Source organism: Eriocheir sinensis, chromosome 38 (genome assembly GCF_024679095.1).
Source record: "Eriocheir sinensis breed Jianghai 21 chromosome 38, ASM2467909v1, whole genome shotgun sequence".
Classification (NCBI taxonomy): Eukaryota; Metazoa; Arthropoda; class Malacostraca; order Decapoda; family Varunidae; genus Eriocheir; species Eriocheir sinensis.
The window spans coordinates 2852995-2874230 of NC_066546.1; the positions used below are offsets into that span (position 1 = coordinate 2852995).

The 21236-nt window shown below is 45.9% G+C and overlaps 1 protein-coding gene across 1 annotated transcript in view; it reads left to right on the forward strand.

The window, feature by feature from the left end:
- The window catches only part of LOC127008546 (probable glutamate receptor), a 77726-nt gene that overhangs the window by 7518 nt on the left and 48972 nt on the right, over positions 1-21236 (forward strand). Inside the window, exons 3-4 of the mRNA XM_050880716.1 lie at positions 1737-1865; positions 4985-5202. Coding sequence (XP_050736673.1) covers positions 1737-1865; positions 4985-5202 — 347 coding nt within the window. The remainder of the gene's footprint in view (positions 1-1736; positions 1866-4984; positions 5203-21236) is intronic.

Consider the following 21236-nt stretch of genomic DNA (forward strand, 5'->3'; position numbering starts at 1 on the left):
GACCTTAAAAAAAGCATTTTCCACTTAAAAACACTTATAAATTGGGCCACATAATAGCCAATATAACACAGTATCCATTAAAAACGCATCATTGACAAATAAAATTGTTCACGAGAGGTATATTACTAAAAGTTACTACAAAATAATATCCTAGTTTTCTTAAATGCATAATAATAGCTTAGTATTCCTAAATGCAAAATAATAGCCTAGTTTCTTAAATGCAAAATAGTAGCCTAGTTTCCTATATACAAAATAATAGCCTAGTTTCCTAAATACAAAATAAAAGCTTAATATTCTTTAATGCAAAATAATAGCCTAGAATTCCTAAATGCAAAATAATAGCCTAGTTTCCTAAATGCAAAATAATAGCCTAGTTTCCTTAATACAAAATAATAGCTTAGTATTCTTAAATGCAAAATAATACCCTAGAATTCCTAAATGCAAAATAATAGCTTGGTATTCCTAAATGCAAAATATTAGCCTAGTATCCTAAATGCAAAATAATAGCCTAATTCTCCTAAGTGCAAAATAATAGCTTAGTATTCTTAAATGCAAAATAATAGCCTAATATTCCTGATTGCAAAATAAAAGCTTTGTATTCGTAAATGCAAAATAATAACCTTGTATTCATGACTGCAAAATATTAGGCTAGTATTCTTAAATGAAAAAAATAATAGCTTTGTATTCGTAAATGCAAAATAATAGCCTTGTATTCATGAATGCAAAATAATAGGCTAGTATTCTTAAATGCAAAATAATACCCTAGTATTCCTAAGTGCAAAATAATAGCTTAGTATTCTTAAATGCAATATAGTTGCTTACTATTCTTAAATGCAGAATAATAGCCTAGTGTTCCTAAATGCAAAATAAGAGCTAGTATTCCTAAATACAAAATAATAGCTTAGTATTAAATCCAAAATAATAGCCTAGTATTCCTAAATGCAAAATAATAGCCTAGTATTCTTAAATGTAAAATATTAGCCTTGTTTTCCTAAATGCAAAAAAATAGCCTAATATTCCTAAATGTAATATAATAGCATAGTATTCCTAAATGTAAAGTAATAGCCTAATCTCCCTAAATGCAAAATAATAACCTAGTATTCATAAATGCAAAATAATAGAATAGTATCCCTAAATGCAAAATACTTGCCTGGTTTTACTAAATGCAAATTTATAAGCTAGTATACACAGTAAAATTATCATGTATTTCACTTGACTAATTCATTGGCTTATTAGCATGATATTACAGATTATAAATCTCTTTCCACTTACAATTTATTACAGAAGTTGTACATACGGTATAACATGCAGAAAAGCTTTCACCATACGAATAAAATCGAATATTCCTCGAAACAACTTACCTCGTTCCCTCGTTGTGTGAAAGTTGAAACTGAAACGCAAAGCGGCTAAAGTCACAGAGCAGGAGCGAATCACATACACTCCCCCCATCGTAGCTATGATCTGACTGATTGACAGTTGACTAGCATCGGTCACGATCCCCAGGTTAGAACCGCTGAGTAACTAGGCTAAGGATGTGCAATCCTCTGCTGCTAGGCGGAGTAAAGGGCCCGCAGGGTGCGTTGCGAAAGCGTTACCCGCCCCCCAGGCCCTCTTGGCGCCGCAGCGCAGCCAAGCAGTCACCTCCCGCTTCGGCGGGTGCGTCATTGAGTATTGACACACACACACACACACACACACACACACACACACGTACTCACTAATAAATCTCTTTTAAGAAGCGCCACGTGTTGCGCCACCTGCGGGCACCAAGCGGTTTAGCGCTATTCGAGGTGACAGGTGCCAGGGACACAGGAGCTAATTCCACACAAGAGCAAGTCATCGACGCTATCGAGAAGGCAGAGCTGGTGAGTAAAACATTAGTGTGTATTCATATAAACCCGCAGAACATAAATTTATGAACTGTTTACGGAATAAGGAAAAAAATGTTTATGGAAGATAGTTTTTTTTACAGCAAAGAAAGCAGCTGAAGGGCAAACACAAATAAAAAAAAAAGCCTGCTGAGCACTGCCTCTACAAAAAAAATAGTATATAAAAGAGTGGTCAAAGAGAGGTCAGTTTCGGATGGAGAGGTGTCTTCATACCCCCTTAATTCGAGTTGCTTGAAAAGCATCTGTCTTTTTCCTGACTGCATATGTTGTATCAAATATCTGCAAATTCATCTGCTTCGTGCACAACACTTACAAGTTGAAATCAACTAGCCTTAAGATGATGGACATACCATGGAATGAATTGTGTGGCGGTCCTGTGGATTGAGAGAGAGAGAGAGAGAGAGAGAGAGAGAGAGAGAGAGAGAGAATTGCATAGATTTACATAGAAAATCAGACCACACAGACCCCATGGTCCAGACAAGGTGGTCTGTCCTTAAACCTAAGTGATTTTACATTAATCAGATGGCTCCAAAACGATGCTTTTCTACTCTAGTTAATATTAAGTTCAAGGAAGTGACGGTCGAGCTTGTTTTTAAAGGAGTCAATCGTGTTACACTGGATCACTGATGGTGGGAGCTTATTCCATTCTCGCACTACAACGTTGGTGAAGAAAAATTTGGTGCAGTCTGAATTTACTTGTCTACATTTGAGTTTTATGCCATTGTTCCTCGTTCGCAAAGTGTCATCGATCATAAACAATTTTGTTCTGTCTACATTCGTGAAACCATTAAGTATTTTAAAACATTCGATCAGTTTTCCTCGGAGGCGACGTTTCTCAAGAGAGAACATGTTAAGGGTGGAAAGCCTTTCTTCGTAGGATTTGTTGCGCAAGAAAGGGATCATTTTTGTTGCTCGACGCTGAACACCTTCTAGTTTAGCAATGTCCTTTGCATGGTGGGGAGACCAAAACTGTACCGCATATTCCGAGTGGGGTCTGACTAAACTATTGTAGAGCGGAAGTATTACATCTTTATTCTTGAATAAAAAGTTTCTTTTAATGAAGCCCAACATTCTGTTCGCTTTATTTGCTGCATCGATGCATTGATGTGAGAATTTGAGGTTTGACGCGATTTTGACCCCCAGGTCCTTAACGCATTGAACGCTTGTGAGTTTAACGCCGCGCATTTCGTAATCGAACTTCTTATTTTTTGTTCCAACTTGAAGGACCTGGCACTTGTCTACGTTAAAGGGCATCTCCCATTTATCCGACCAAGCTGAAATTTTGTGCAAATCCTCTTGGAGGCTTTGCCTGTCTTCGTCAGTGAGAACCGAGTTACCAATCTTTGTGTCGTCTGCAAATTTACTAATGCGATTATTGAGTCCAACATCCATATCGTTGATGTAAATAATGAAGAGCACTGGGCCAAGAACCGAGCCCTGAGGGACACCACTAGTGACCGGCGCCCACTCTGAGTTAAATCCGTCAATCACAACTCTTTGTTGTCTGTTGCTCAACCAATTCGCAATCCATTGGTTCACTTGACCGTCAATGCCTATTTGCTTTAATTGATAAAGTAATTTATGATGTGGGACTTTATCAAACGCTTTCTGGAAATCAAGATAGACTACGTCCAATGATTACGTCATAAACTGAGAAGAGATCGTTATAAAAGGTCAGTAGGTTTGACAGGCAGGATCTTTTGTTACGGAAGCCATGTTGTGAATCCCCAATTAATGAGTGGCTTTCGAGGTAACTCACAATTTTGTCTCTAATTATGCTCTCGAGTAGCTTACCTACAATTGAAGTTAGACTAATGGGTCGGTAGTTACCTGGTATTTTGTTTGTCTCCTTTCTTAAAAATCGGTGTCACGTTAGCCTTTTTCCAATCCGAAGGGACGATGCTTTGTCGCAAGGACATATTGAATACGGTTGTGAGGGAGGAGAGTATTTCGCTCTTTGTTTCTTTAAGCAGTATAGGATATACTTTGTCGGGTCCGGGACTTTTATTTGTTTTAAGTGAATGGAGAGCGGTTGTTATTTAAAAATTAGGCAATGCATGCTCGAGATTTACAATAGTACTGGTGTTGGTGGTAGTGGGAGGAAGACTGTTAGTATTAAACACCGAGGAAAAGTAATTGTTTAAGAGGTTTGCAATGTGTTGGCTGTCAGTCACTAGTGCACCGTCGCTGTTTGTTAAAGGTCCGATACCACTTTTGATCGCCTTTCTGTTGTTTATGTAACTGAAGAAAGATTTCGGATTATTTTTACAGTTGGCTGCAATATTTTCTTCGTATCTACGCTTTGCCTGACATCATTATAAAGTCTAATATTTTCGGGCGTGCTTTGTTCTTTCTTTAACCTGTAAAACAATTTTCTCTCATTGACTGATTGTTTAATTTCGCTATTAAACCACGGTGGGCTTTTATTAGTGTTAATTCGCTTCTCGCACAAGGGGACGAATGTGTTCTGCTGAGTGAGTAAGTGATTTTTAAAGCTTAGCCAGGCTTCCTCTACGTTGCCGTCATCTGATAGTTGTATTTCTGTTAGTTTTTGTCGGATTTCTACGAAGTTAGCTCTTTTGAAATTGGGCACCTTTACTTTATTTTGTCACTGATGATTGAGCTCTAATGTTGACGCGCACTAATTTATGATCGCAAGAACCGAGGTGTTCTCCTATCGTGACATTACTGACTAGGTTATCTTGGGTCGTTATAACAAGGTCGAGTATATTATTTTGTCGAGTTGGCTCAGAAACCATTTGGCTTAGATAATTTTCTTCTAGAAATTCGATCATTCTGTGTGACTCGCCTTCTGTACCTGACAGTGTCGCCCAGTCGATATGGGGGAGGTTAAAGTCTCCTAATATCAGTGAGTCGTTGTTAGAGAGAGAGAGAGAGAGAGAAAACAGACAGACAGACAGACAGATAGATACACAGACAGACAGACAGACACAGAAAGACACAGATAGAAAGACGGACAGACAGACAAAAAGACAGACAGACAGATAGACAGACAGTATAGATGGGTAATAAAAAGTCCAAATATATTTTTTATTTGATGCATCTTTTCATAACAGTGTCTGTGCCTTTGCAAGGTTGCTGAAACCTCAATGAAGGTGCTGGTGTTGGTTCTGAGTGACGAGGCCGCCATCCTCGCTGCCTTCGCCCACTGGTCGCTCAGGAGCCGTCTGCTGGCCTGGGAGAGGCGCCTCCTTGTCCTCACGCGGTATCCGCCGCACCGCGTCCCCCTCCTGCACAGGGCGCTGGCCCTCACAAACTCACTGCTACTCACGCCGAGCACAAATGATCACAGGTAAAAAATAAATAAAAAATAAATAAATAAATATATATATATATATATATATATATATATATATATATATATATATATATATATATATATATATATATATGTGTATATATAGTAGTAGGTATTGGTGACAGTGACAGGACCAAAAAAATTCGCAAGCATGATCAAGAATTAGCGCCAGAAATGACGTCGAAAAATTTTATACGTTGAATTTGTCGGCCGGGGCAGCCAGCCGCCGAGGGGACCTCCCCACTACCCAACCGGGGAGTGGTCATAAAGCTACCCAAAGTGACCATTCCCCCCCCACCCCCACCCCCACCCCAAATCCCACCACCTTCCACGCCATCGTGTCTCCCCCTACCTCCCGGAGGCCTGAGCGTCACCCTCCTGCCGGGGATTGGTTAGGGGCGTCCTTTCGCGCCGTGCCGGGGCGTCGCACTCCTGCCGGGGATCGGTTAGCGCGAGCGGTGACTTGTTCGGGGGATCGGTTAGGGGCGTCCTTTCGCACCGTACCGGGGCGTCCTTTCGCCCCAGTGCCGGGGGATCGGCTAGGGGCCTCCTTTCGCATCGTACCGGGGCGTCACCCTCCTGCCGGGGGATCGGTTAGGGGGGTCCTTTCGCCCCAGTGCCGGGGGATCGGTTAGGGGCGTCCTTTCGCATCGTGCCGGGGCGTCCTTTCGCCCCAGTGCTGGGGATCGGTTAGGGGCGTCCTTTCGCGCCGTGCCGGGGCGTCGCCCTCCTGCCGGGGGATCGGTTAGGGGCGTCCTTTCGCCCCAGTGCCGGGGGATCGGTTAGGGGCGTCCTTTCGCACCGTGCCGGGGCGTCCTTTCGCCCCAGTGCCGGGGGATCGGCTAGGGGCGTCCTTTCGCGCTGTGCCGGGGCGTCACCCTCCTGCCGGGGGATCGGTTAGGGGCGTCCTTTCGCACCGTGCCGGGGCGTCCTTTCGCCCCAGTGCCGGGGGATCGGCTAGGGGCCTCCTTTCGCACCGTACCGGGGCGTCACCCTCCTGCCGGGGGATCGGTTAGGGGCGTCCTTTCGCACCGTGTCGGGGCGTCACCCTCCTGCCGGGGATCGGTTAGCGCGAGCGGTGACTTGTTGGGCGGAGGCCTGTGGCTACCATTCCCCCTCCCTCTCCCTCTTCCCCTCCCGCTATTGATTTTTTTCCAGTTTGCCAGCATGTGTGTGCGTGTCCCCCTCTATTCCCCACCCCTCGCGAGCGGTGACTTGATGGTCAGTCTGAGGGTACCATTACCCCTCCCTCTCCCTCTACCCGTTATTGATTTTTCAGTTTGCCAGCATATGTGTGTGTGTGTGTGTGTGTGTGTGTGTGTGTGTGTGTGTGTGTGTGTGTGTGTGTGTGTGTGTGTTACTGTTGATTTTCATATTGACTGGAGTTATATCGATTGTCTCTTCAGTGAGGGGGTAGGAACGGGAAAAGTAGATTTTATAAATTTTTTATTGAAATATAGTGGAAAAAATGGTATGACAAGTTATTATATTACCTTAATCTAGTCTATTTTATTTGTTCTTTCTTAATCCAGACTAATTTGTTCTTTCTTAATCCAGACATGCTAAGCCTAAAAACAAAAACACATAATCGCCATAAAAAAAAGACATATTACAAACTCACACCGTACAGGCTCAAAGAAATACAATGGAAACCCACCCACCCTACCCCTTTTTTTTCCTCCCCCAAAATAAATCCTAATTGAAAGAGACATATTACAAACTTATGTCGTACATGCCCAAAGACAGCCCATAAAAAGATGACAACACGAGAACATATACAAATGAAGAAAAAAATACACAACACAAGTACATATATATAAAAAATAATACACACAGAGCGAGTACATATATAAAAAAAAAAAAAATGATTGTTAAGCACTAAATATAGGACTCTCATCAAGAACATTTATAATATTATTCACGTCCATGCTATGAGAAAAATTCAAAGAATTGAAAGCTGAAGGAAGGTCAGTGCTTGAGAAGCTTTCATTTGTTTCGTCCGCACGAGCCGCATTGGAAGGGCCCGGTTGTGGCGCGAGATTTTCTTCAGCGGCCGCAGCTGCTGCACGCCGCGCTGGTGGGTCTTCAAAGACGAGTTTCTTGGTCACAGAGAGATTTTTTTTCATTGGTTTTCCCCGACCGTACGCTGCTGCTGAGGAGAAGGGACCCGCCTCACGTTTGGCCACCTGAAGTTTTTTTCTCCCAACTTTGTGGAGGCTCTTCTGAGACAGTCTTGGGTCCCGGTGTTCTTGCTGCTTCGGCAAATTATTCTTTGTCATTCTTCGCCGCCGTTCTTGTCCCCGGTCGCGATCTTGTCGTCTCTGGTGCGTCTCCTGCTGCTCGCTACGCCCCTGCTGCTGGAGCTGCCGCAACACTTCCGCCATATGCTGCATTTTTTTTTCCAGTCGTGATTGACGCATTTCATGATCTTTTTGCTGCAGACGACTTCGCCGCCGCTCTTGCGATTCAGCGCCCGACGGAGAGTCAAGACACGCCATCACCGAAGCGTGTCTGTTGTTGTTGCCGTGGACTTATGAAAAGATAGAGAAACATTATTAGCCAAAAAAAAAAAAAAAAAATCAATCTCTCTCTCTCTCTCTCTCTCTCTCTCTCTCTCTCTCTCTCTCTCTCTCTCTTGTAAGAATAAAAAATACTTACTATGCGTTACGCTGGCCGGTGGGTCGTTCTTCAGATGAGACACTGGTAATGGAGGTATCACATCCTTCAGAAGTCGCAGAAGCCCTTCCCTCAGCACGCGCCGCCCCATTTTACCGACACCTCCCAACGCGCCGCGGTTGTTGTTGTTGTTGTTGCCCAATGACTCGCCCGTGATGTGTTCACCGGTAGACTTGGGAGTTTCTGGAACATCCCCCACCTCACCACCACCAACATCCGCTGAAATGACAAGAAATATATATATATATTTTTTTTTTAAACACAACGAATAAGAAATACACACACACACACACACACACACACACACACACACACACACACACACACACACACACCAGCGCTTGTGCGCGCAGAAAAAAAAATACAAGAGGCGGATATCTCACCTCCGTTTCTGGGATGTGATGTGTTATCCACGGCTTCAGCTTGGGATGTGTTATCCATGGCTTCAACTTCTAATGCGGCTTGACCCATTATCTGATCGTCAACATCGTCAGCATGAAGAGTTGCAGCGGCAGCGTGGGGCTGTTGTTGTTGTTGTTGTTGTAAGTTCATGACGGCGAAGACTTCCTCCATGATGCTCCTCTCGCAACGTTAGGGGACTGACTAAACTACCCGGGGTTATTTGGGGCATATGCGCACACTACTACAAGCCTTTTCTTCTTCCGAGGCTACCCCAGGTTATAGGGGACACTCCCACACATGTATGCAAACACGCGCGCACATGCCCAAAACCACAAGCCATTCTTCTTCCGAACAATAGGAAAGCGTGAACAAACTCACACCCACCCGGTCACGTCGCACGAAAACAAAACAAAACAGGCGCACACTACCACAAGCCTTTTCTTCTTCCGAGGCTACCCTAGGTTATAGGGGACACGCCCACACATGTATGCAAACACGCGCGCACATGCCCAAAACCACAAGCCATTCTTCTTCCGAACAATAGGAGAGCGTGAACAAACTCACACCCACCCGGTCACGTCGCACGAAAAAAAAACAGAATCATGTTCTTAATAACTACATATAATTGCACACACACACACGCCATAAATGAATAAGCTACATGCTACTTCTCTACATTTTTTACACATAGGAAAGCGTGAACAAACTCACGCCCACCCGGTCACGTCGCACGAAAAAAAACAGAATCCTGTTCTTAATAACTACATATAATTGCACACACACACACACACACACGCCATAAATGAATAAGCTACATGCCACTTCTCTACATTTTTTACACACACATACACATTATTATCATGTAACATTTAATAAGTTAGCCACATATCTTAGAAATACAATGCTTGTAAGTCAGTCCTTGACTAGATTGACAAAATGTTTTTATACATGGGGGCATTTTAAACATTCTATAAGCATATGTTAACACCTTTCTGTCATTCTTCAAAAAATTTCCTAAATCATAATTATCTTTCAAAAACTGACTAGTCCTCTCTAAGCCTATTTTATTACATAAGTATACGAATTGAATGCAATACACGCCACACACCAGAGTTTTGTCCGACTGTAATCTTGCGGCAAGTTTAAAAACAGGATAATCTTTATGCTTATTTAAGAAACTTCGAAAGTACTTAGAATATAATGATGGGGTCAGGGCGTATGTGTCGAAGAAATATATACACTTATCACTAACATAGAACACCACCCAGTGACCCATTTTCGAAGCTTGCGATGCGCCTAACACATTAGCAATAAAGACAATGGGCTTGTCTGACTCACTCCTTAGATTTAATTTCGCTACATCGTCAGCGGGAAGACAGCCTAAGAAATATATATTATTGTGATAAAGTCTTCCTTGTAGAGCTTTCATAATTTGTTGATTATTCATTATGCTCTAGTGTCGCAAGACACGTGCCGCTCCGAGTTGATTGACAACACTCCCTTTGTATCCCCAAAACAGATAATTACTAAATTTTCATCCAAGCCTTTTTTAAGCTGAAGACTTATGCGTAAGTTTCCACTGTGTTCAAGAGGCACTGTGCCTCGTATGTCTTCCGGTTCTGAATAGAAAGGGCATTACACTCTTGGCTAGGTTTGCGAGCGTACTAAAAATACCGCCACCTCTTTGATGTAGTCTTGCAGGATGGGCGAAATGCACAGTTCGAATATTGCCAAAACCACCCCCCACCTGATGTGGAAAGCTACTCAAAAGACTTGAAAATTCACCCTCCGTAGGCGGAAGAAACACTGTTCGCAACGATGACTGCATGACCACTAGTTAAAAAAAAATATAAAACGTCATTTTTATAGCTACACAGTGGTTTGTGTCTGTCGCCCATCCCCGGCAGTTGAGGCTTTCGCGGGGAGATTCTTCGTCCCCTCTTCCTGCCCCAAGAGCATTACCTTAACGTTATTCAAATCTAGTTGGTGGGCAAAAGATCTTAGCTCCTTCAAGTAGGCCACGTTCCATTCATGATCCATCTTTCCCCTTCGTCCTACGCCGGTAGGAAAAATGACTTTTCGAATGTTTTTTTTCTGCTTTACATAATCACCTAGCTCATTGAGGCAACATTTAAAATTATCGCGTCTGCTTTGCTTGGTGTCCGACATTAAACCGTTCACATAATGCATATCTCTGCTGGTTTCAATAAAATATCTTGACACGTCATTATATTCTACAGATTCACCCTGACAAAATTGAGTCACCATACCCACCACAATGGGATAATTTGATTCCGTAGGTGGTTCCTTCACTACCAGCGACCCCACATTCGGTCTGTCACTCCAAACGACTCTGTTCAAATTATAAAGTTGTTTCCGATTTTCAAAGAGATTAGCATAGCCATACACTTCAGCCAAGTCCTTGGCTATACCGCCAAGTTTAAAACTGCTGGCGTTGATGGTGGCTACTAAACACACACTGTCGTCAATGAACTGGCGATCGGTCATTCGCCCCTTCACAGGAATGATGGGATAGTCTGACATGTTTATAGAAAAAATATATATTAATTCTCGCTCTTACTCACGCTTAGTGTCTCCCTGTCCCGCGAGGTCACACAAGTGTCTATATCCCACCCCAAAACAAAATCCTTTTTATACGCGATAATTCTCCCACGTCATACCCGGCATCCGCGCGGGGGCGGAGAAAGAAGGCGTGGGGCGTGGCTTTGCCCGAATTGGGGCACTTCTCCTTCCTCCCCCACCTCCTCCTCCTCCTCCAAACAGTTGCTTCCTTGCCTTATTATTGCGTATAAATGAGGGATCTAAGTTTGTGTTGTGGAAAAGCATTTTAATAAATGGTATATCATCAGCTTTGAAGCCTAATTTGCTGTTGACGTCACTTAAGGTTTGCAATATATCAATGACGTTAAAATTATTAATGGGGCTCAAAAGATTTCCGTTTGTATCCCATGTAATTCCTGGAGTATGTTTCATGAGAGCTAAGAAAGCTTTGGCATAATCCCTTTGAGTTGCTTTCATTCTAACATCAATCCTGTTATCTATGGCAGGTTTCGAATCGATAGTATTGGTGGGGAACGTCGTGCGAGGACCTAGTATGGCCGCTATAGATGGCGGGTGGTTGTTTGGGGTTAATACATCTTGCAGCGCGCGTCTCTTTATATTTTTTAATGCAGTTGACGCCTTGACCGTCGAACCCGACAACGGTTTCCGCACTCTCTTTTCTTTTTTTTCCTCGTCCGTCTTTCTGTTTCGTTTTATGTTACGGCTCCCCGTAGAAGACTTGAGTAAAAATTGTTCTGCTGTTGATTTCGGGATGAGACAATATTCCTTCATTTTGTCAAAAGACCAGTTATGACACTAGCTGCCAGAGGTAACAGCACAGAGAGTATAGCACCGCCCCGCTGTGTTCGCAGTAGTTTTTTTTATTTTTTTTAGTATACTTACCCCCTTGTTGGCGAGTCTCCTTATGTGTTTTTTATATTTGTTCAGGGATTTCACAATCTTTGTATTTCGCGTAAGATTAGTTTTTAGGAAATTTAGAAACACTTCTGACAAGCAATCTATATGTTTCTTGTTCAACACCGCAATTACTTTTTTCCGCTTGTCGGGGGAGAGTTTAGCCAACAACAAAACAACATCCTTGTGAACAAAGGCGAGGGGAGGTGCTTTTTTTTTTTCTTCTTGTTGGTGAATTCGAGGTCATTAGGAAATATCTTGAGCGTCTATCCAACAGTCTTGACTCGGATCATAACCCAACCAAGATACAAAAAATTGTTTGCGACCGTTCACCACTCGATTTTTTTTATGATGATGGGGTTTACGTCCGGTAGCTGAACTTTGATAAGCTCCTCTTTGTAAAACAAGCCTTGGATGGGTTGATTGGATAAATCTTGCAAGGTATAACCCAATGGGGATTGTCGATAATCCACGCTTGCAATTTTAAATATTTCTTCTGTGTTTTGGATATGAAAGCCTCGGTTAAATTTAGAAGCTTTATCCGCGCCCACGAGTCGAACGTAGTCCCCGATGTTCAGCACACGACTGGCTTTACCTTGACGCTTTTCTCTGTTTTTATAATTATGCATTTTCTTAAACTGACGAATGATTCCTCGCGGGTCCTTCATAGCATGTACTTCGGCTGGGGGTTTTCCTAGACGTGCGTGAGGCGTGCGGTTATAGCTCTCGAGTACCTTCTGCAAGATGGAAATATACTCGAGTTTATTGTGAGCTGTCATATACCTATATATTCGACCTTTCAGAGTTCTGATAAATCGCTCAGCAAGGCTGCTTTTTATCTCTTGGGAGTAAACGCTGTACATTTTTATGTCTTTACTTTGCAAATAGGTTTGAAGTGGACGATTATAGAACTCTTTGCCTCGGTCAACCTCTAGCAATGTCTTCATTGCCATTACCATCGATTTGCATCTTTACGTTTAAGTTAGAAGTCGTACACTTCATCCTTAGAAAGCCTGAGCTTGTTATGGTTTAGGCTTTAGCTTTTAAGTAACAGATCAATGATTGCTTTTAGCGCGAGCTCTGTCGCCGTTACAGCCACTCGCGTGAGCTCCTTTGTCTGAAACCCAGCCCGGTGGGGGAGGGAATCTCCATGCCATTCTCGGGGGTGGGGAGGGTGAGGATAAAGGCGACCGTGGAGATGATGTTGACGCTGCTGGTAGCTGGCGCGATGGGAAGACATTGGTTTCTCTCCTCTTTCTTTTGTTTGATCGATTAACGTTCTCTACGTTGTATTTCCTATATCTTTTTCTCCATAGATTACACGCCACTGGTCTAGTTCCATGACTATACACACCCTCATCACCACTTTCACTTAAAGTATCCCCGACAACATTATGAGTAGTAGTAGTAGTAGTACTAGCAGTAGTGGCAGTAGTGGCGCAACTAATAGAAGCAGTTTGAGATGTCCTCCGCATTTGACGCAGATTCTCAGGTAAATCAGGGTGGCCATAAGCTCTCGTAAAAACACGAGAAGGATTACCCGGCATGCTGTCATCAGAGAGCAGATGCACTCTTTTGTTGTCTAATGCGCTTAAAGTCGCCTTCTCAATGGAGGTAGTGCATACCTGACCTTTCAGGGTGCGGTTGCTATAGAGGCGTGCCTTATCCACCCCCGCCCCTTGCAGTACCTGTCTGTATTTTTCATGAATATAGTTTCTCAAACTATAGTGAGGTACCCCTTTAGCTTTTTTTTATTTCTGCATCCTCGCCGCTTGAGGGATCATGCAATTTGATAGAGTACATCTTAGGTTTCAGGCAAAGCACTTCCTTTATATGGGCCGCGCCCACTTCTGACTTGACATACCCCGCTTGACCTTTCTTGGAAGTGTCATAGGCGGGGTGGGTGGTGGGGAAGTTACTAAAATCCATTATGGATTTTATGAGTGGAAGCGAATAAAATTCACTAATGTCTTGGAAGTTAGAGATGCATATGGCGGCCGAATCAGTGTCGCCGTAAATATATGAGACATTCTCTGCGCCACAGGATTTTCGAATTATGTGGTAATAGAAGTCGTACATTTCAACCTTAGAAAGCTCCAAAATCTGATAACCAATGTAATTTGGTTGGTTGATGCGAATGTTCTTCCATCCTCGAACAACAAGGACTCTGTCGTTACTAAGAGGTATGAGTCTCTTGAATAATGGGTCTTTTAACCTGCGCCGTAGTGCTGGCTTGGAGGTTACAATGTCGGTATTTATGCTATATTTGACTGGATCCATAAGGGTTCGACCAAATATACTATTTGAAATGACTTTATAGGCTTTCTGTAGGATTTTACTGCTGGCCTCGCGTCGTGCTTTGATGTTACCCTCCATAAACTCTTTAAGAAATGTGGATTGGGTAAACTGATAGATATCGTGGATTTCTGCAATTTTACCTCCCATTCCCAAGTAAAACTGCAACATGGGTAGCGTGGTGAGGACACCATTCTGAGCGCAATGCGATCCAACAAGCTTTCGCGTCACCCTAGGGAGTTGACATCCTGTTTTCGCCATAAATGCTTTGCTGTGTTCAGACAGGTGTTGCTCGCTATCTACGTCCATGTGGTGGATGTGTAAGGGAAACTCATCCGTTGACCTAGCCACATCGGGCTCAATTGGGTGTAAGTCGCAGCGAAACCAGTACCCCACGCTTCCATTCGTCTCCACATTTGCTATGTCATGAGTTCTTAACCACTTCTTTCTTTCTTCTACCGATAATTTTTTAAAATTTCTCTCAGGAAGCGGCCTACACATTACTGTAGGATACAAACTATTCTTATCTAAATAGATAATGTGTGTTGGGGTGTCTCGTTCGGGGTTGAAATCAGGATTAATGTGATGGTTATTTGCAACTGCCTGTGGTTGGACTACTGTAGTAAAGCCTCCTCTTACATTGTCTCTTACAAGATGATACAAGTCTGGATCGCTCGGCTGTTCTATTTTGGCTTCTGTTGATTTTAAGAAGCTGTCGAAAGCGTATCCGGGGAGAGAGACATAATGTGTTATATCTAATCCATATGTTTCATGCAACACGCTTCGCCATTTCTGTAGAATGTCAGCAAGCAAGCCTACATCTACTAGAAGGTATGCGCGCATGTAGTCTTTTAAGGTTTGACAACCCAGGGCATTCCACACTGCTTGCGCGTGGCTGTACTCCTCCTCACTTACGCCGCGGCTTTTAAGCCTGCTATAAAAATCTTCAATGTCTGGAAGTGACTGACGCTCTAATTTGTCAAAATCATTGACGAACTCGTAAGGAAAACATTACTTTCCTGTGAGGAGGAGCTCACGCGCTGGTGCGGGGAAATGATTTATGAGCGCTCGAGTGACAGGTAGAGATTCCCCCGAGGCAATATGTTCTGCGCTGAGATGGGCCAGACTGCCTTCAAGAAAGGCTCTCGCGTCTACCCTCTAAAAACGTCTACCCTCAAAAAACGTAATCCCGCTTTAGTGATTACGTTAGTTTTCTTCCTATGGAAACTCTGTCGGTCGGCTTCTTTCAGTATCAGGCTCATATCATAAGTCATGTGAAAGGCAAATGTAGGAAGTTGACAGCGGTTACTGACACATAATGTATTGCATCTTCTACATAATGCACCAAGATAGTTTGGGCCAGGTCTGGTATGATCGTGATGGCGATGTTTGTCTTTTGTATTCTGAAATTCTTTCTTACAAATCTGATACGCCGTCTGACGTTTGAAATCAATTACCGCCTCGGGGGTTAGGACCATGTCATATGTTTTCCTTTCCTCTTTAATTTTCCTCCAGGAGGAGGCCAGGTTCTTGAGAAAGTGTGACGCCGCATCTCTCCCGCAGTAATTCTGTTTGCAAACTACAGAGCCCGCTGAATCCAAGATGCAGAAGGCGTACGCCATGGCTCTGTGCTGATTGATAACGTGACTGTTGGATTCAGAGTCGTCAAGAATAGACTCAAAATCAAAAAAAGCAGTGTGCGATGAAGGGTATGTTTTACCGCTGTCAGTGAATTGCAGCACTGATTTTGAGGTGGGGAATACAAGTTTCTGCTGAATCTGACAACTGGCTTCATGTTCCTCAAGGTCGGCTTTGTCAAAATATCCAGTCAAGCAGTTTTTGCAATATCTAGAGTACTGATTCAGCGTCTGGCCTTTTAAGCGCCGTTTATGACCTCTCATAAATGCTGGCATGAATTTTGCGAAATCTTTTATGAGGGCAAAATGTTGCCCATCCAGTAATAATAAAGCAACATATGTCCCACTAGCTGCACCTTTCCGGGTTACATAAATCTCGTGCCTAGTCCCACCCCAACTATTTCCGCTCTTCCGACGCATTCTTTGGCGCTCCTCCTCCTCCTCCTCCTCCTCCTCCTCATCATCATCATCATCATGCTCATCAATGGGGGCTACTGCGTACACATAAATGGAGAGCTTATTCATCCGCTCGATTAGCGCAATATCTTCCCACGCTAGAGGGAAATCTATATCTGGCACAGTCACTAATTTCTTGCATTGTCTCAGTGTTTTTGTTTTGCGAGGAAGGTCCTGAATTTTAGGATCTTTTTCCAAAAGAGCGCGAGCCGCGAGACATTGCACAAGACAGTAACCCTCCTCGCCCGAAGGGTTAAAAATGGTGCGAGCTCCCCGGAAGCCCAATGGTTTATTGACGTGTATGCCTATCGCCGCTCGATGACCTGTTCTACCTAAGATTACTTTAAACATGTCAATTAAATATTTTCCATTATAATGAAACCCGAGCCTTCTACTTCATTCAAATGTCTTTCCAAGCGTTCCGCCATGTACTGGACTACGTTTTCTACAAAACGCGGTACCTCGCCTTGGGTAATGAGCTCTGATGGAAAAACCATATAAAACGGACTAATATCCTCTTCCTCGCCCAATCTCACAAGTTGGATTCGCATTTCAGCATACGCCCTGACTTGGGGGGGAGGATGATCCATGGCTTCTATCTCATCACGTAATATTTGAATAAATTCTACTCTGTTGTTTCTAAGAAAGCTCTGTGGATCGCTAGCGTCATCTGGAGGTATACTAAACTCTAAATAAAGTAAATCGCCCTCAAAGGCGTATTCCCTTCTGATGACTTCTGCGCGCTGTCTCTCAACATTATCTTCATCAGCGGGTGGTGTGTCACTATCAATATTGCCGTCACCAACGCTCCCTTCCTCCTCCTCGCTGGCAGCGGGACACCCACTTCCACCCCCGCGTTGTTGGCTGACCTCATCTTTGCTTGCAGCTGGACAGGCGTCTCCACTCCCACGTTGCTGGGCGTCAGCCTCCACCCTCTTTTCCCCCTCCGCCCTTTCTCTGACAGGGGTATGCACGGCAAACCCCCTGTCATCATCATCATCATCATCATTAATAGCATTGTCGCTACAATCTTCGCCCTCCTCCTCCTCTTCCTTCTCTTCCTCCTCCTCTCCGTCCCATTCTCCGCCGCTGCTGATAGTAATGTCAGCGAATTTATCTAGCTCCTCCTTTCTCTTTTCATCGAAACTCAAGCAAACATCATCATCCATCTCCTCCTCCTCCTCCTCCTCCTCCTCCTCCTCCTCCTCCTCCCCGTCCTCCTCCTCCTCCTCATCCTCCTCCCAGTCCTCCTCCCCGTCCTCCTCCTCCTCCTCCCCGTCCTCCTCCTCCTCCTCCTCCTCATCCTCCTCCCAGTCCTCCTCCTCCTCCTCCGCCTCCTCCTCCTCCTCCTCCTCCTCCTCCTCCTCCTCCTCCTCCTCCTCCTCCTTCTCCTCCTCCTCGCCACTGTTGATAATAATTCCCATGAGTTTATCTATCTCTTCATCGAAACTCAAACAATTACCGTCCATATCCTCTCCTTCGCCACTGCTGTTAATAATGTCCATGAGTTTATCTACCTCCTCATTTATCTCTTTTTGAAACTCAAACAATTATCCTTACTATCGCCGGTATCTTCCATTTTTTTTTTTGGAGTTCATTTATATAAAATATACACAAATCATGCGGATTTTTTTCAAGCTCATGTATATAAAATATGCGCAAATCACACGGACGTCTCCCCACACACCCCTTTTCAGACCTCAGCCGCCGCCGCCGTTCGCGAGGGATCGGGGTAGGGGCTAAGCAGCGCTCACGCTAGCCCAAACACATACCCATGTTTCACCGGGGGGCGTCAATGGTCGCTGGAGGGAGGCACGCCCCGGCATGGCGTGAAAGATAGTGGTGGCTCCCCAGCACGGAGCGAAGGGCGCCCTTAACCGATCCCGGCAGGAGGGCGATGCTCAGCGCGTAGCACACCCTTTTGGTCGGTTTGACTGACTGTCGTCCAATTTTCATATATAAAATACGGTCGTGGGAAATCGGAGGCGTGTATACGCCGCTTAAATCACACCGATAGCGCACGTTCCCCACGCTCTTTTTTCATAGACGAAACGGTTACGTATATACACCACTTTACTCACGCTCGTGTCTCCCTTCGCTTCGATTGTCGCAGATGGACTGAAAAGAGGTGCAAGGGACGGCGTGGCGTGGTGGTCGCTGCTCGGAGGCAATAAATAACTCGGTCACCAAGCCGAGGCCTTGCTTCCGCTGTCCTACTTTTTTTTTTTTTTTTTTCCCGTTCTCGCTCCTCTCTCTCTTTCCTTATAAGTTTATAAACTATACTTTTCACAGACTCATTCATGATAAAATGAGCAACTTTTCTTCAATAAATTTCCCTGGGTGGAGGGAGGTGGGGGAATGGTAGCCACAGGCCTCCGCCCAACAAGCCGACGCTCACATAAGGGTGGGTATAGAAGGGGGGTAGGGGGGAGACATGGTGGCGTGGGCACGCCGGAAAGGCGTAGGGGACCAAGCCGCATGCACACCAGTTTTTTTTTTTTTTTCCCGCCCAAACACGCATGTCGTGCTCCAAAACTCGAGTCTTAAGTCCACCCGGCAGGAGGGTGACGCCCCGACACGGTGCGAAAGGACGCCCCTAACCAATCCCCGGCAGGGGGGGGACGCCCCCGCACGGCGCGAAAGGACGCCCCTAACCGATCCCCGGCACTGGGGCGAAAGGACGCCCCGGCACGGTGCGAAAGGACGCCCCTAACCGATCCCCCGGCACTGGGGCGAAAGGACGCCCCTAACCGATCCCCCGGCACTGGGGCGAAAGGACGCCCCTAACCGATCCCCCGGCACGGTGCGAAAGGACGCCCCTAACCGATCCCCCGGCACTGGGGCGAAAGGACGCCCCTAACCGATCCCCCGGCACTGGGGCGAAAGGACGCCCCTAACCGATCCCCCGGCACGGCGCGAAAGGACGCCCCTAACCGATCCCCCGGCACGGCGCGAAAGGACGCCCCTAACCGATCCCCGGCACTGGGGCGAAAGGACGCCCCGGCACGGTGCGAAAGGACGCCCCTAACCGATCCCCCGGCACTGGGGCGAAAGGACCCCCCTAACCGATCCCCCGGCAGGAGAGTGACGCCCCGGTACGGTGCGAAAGGAGGCCCCTAGCCGATCCCCCGGCACTGGGGCGAAAGGACGCCCCGGCACGGTGCGAAAGGAGGCCCCTAGCCGATCCCCCGGCACTGGGGCGAAAGGACGCCCCGGTACGGTGCGAAAGGAGGCCCCTAGCCGATCCCCCGGCAATGGGGCGAAAGGACGCCCCGGTACGGTGCGAAAGGAGGCCCCTAGCCGATCCCCCGGCACTGGGGCGAAAGGACGCCCCGGTACGGTGCGAAAGGAGGCCCTAGCCGATCCCCCGGCACTGGGGCGAAAGGACGCCCCGGTACGGTGCGAAAGGAGGCCCCTAGCCGATCCCCCGGCACTGGGGCGAAAGGACGCCCCGGTACGGTGCGAAAGGAGGCCCCTAGCCGATCCCCCGGCACTGGGGCGAAAGGACGCCCCGGTACGGTGCGAAAGGAGGCCCCTAGCCGATCCCCGGCACTGGGGCGAAAGGACGCCCGGTACGGTGCGAAAGGAGGCCCTAGCCGATCCCCAGGCACGGGGGGGAATGGACGCCCCGGCACGGTGCGAAAGGAGGCCCCTAGCCGATCCCCCGGCACTGGGGCGAAAGGACGCCCCGGTACGGTGCGAAAGGAGGCCCCTAGCCGATCCCCCGGCACTGGGGCGAAAGGACGCCCCGGTACGGTGCGAAAGGAGGCCCCTAGCCGATCCCCCGGCACTGGGGCGAAAGGACGCCCCTAACCGATCCCCCGGCAGGAGGGTGACGCCCCGGTACGGTGCGAAAGGAGGCCCCTAGCCGATCCCCCGGCACTGGGGCGAAAGGACGCCCCGGCACGGTGCGAAAGGACGCCCCTAACCGATCCCCCGAATAAGTCACCGCTCGCGCTAACCGATCCCCGGCAGGAGGGCGACGCCCCGGCACGGCGCGAAAGGACGCCCCTAACCAATCCCCGGCAGGAGGGTGACGCTCAGGCCTCCGGGGGGTAGGGGGAGACACGATGGCGTGGAAGGTGGTGGGGTTTGGGGTGGGGGGGTTGGGGGATGGGGGGTTGGGGGAATGGTCACTTTGGTTAGCTTTATGACCACTCCCCGGTTGGGTAGTGGGGAGGTCCCCTCGGCGGCTGGCTGCCCCGGCCGACAAATTCAACGTATAAAATTTTTCGACGTCATTTCTGGTGCTAATTCTTGATCATGCTTGCGAATTTTTTTGGTCCCGTCACTGTCACCAATACCTACTAATATATATATATATATATATATATATATATATATATATATATATATATATATATATATATATATATATATATATATATATATATATATATATATATATATATATATATATATATATATATATATATATATATATATATATATATATATATATATATAATCTTTGCTTCCTAAACCTCCTTCATACGGTTTCTATCCCTCTCTCTGTAATTTTATCTTCAGTTTCCTTTTCGTCTGTTCTATCTCTGCAATGCTAGACAGTCATTGTTTTTTTCCCTAAACCTATCAACAGTGGTGTCGCACAGGGCTTTATCCTATCACCCACTCTCTTTCTGTTATTCATCAGTGATCCTCTTTCCACAACAAACTGTCCTATCATTCGTACGCTGATGACTCCACGTACTCCGCTTTTTACAACTTCCTTCAACAGAAGATCCTCCCAACACGAATTGCAAGACTCCAGACTGGAGGCTGCAGAACGCTTAACCTCAGACTTTGCTATCATTTCTGATTGGGGTAGGGGGAACCTGGTGTCTTTCAACGCCTCAAAAACTCAATTTCTCTACCCATCAACTCGACACTATCTTCCAAACACCTATCCCCTATTCTTCCACAACACTTAGCTGTCACCTTCTACACTAAACATCTTCGGTCTACCCTTATCTCAAAATCTAGACTGAAAACTCCACATATCCTCTCTTACTAAATCAGGTTCCTCGAAGTTGGGCGTTCTGAATCGTCTCCGCCACTACTTTTTCCCTCTTTCAAATGCTTTCC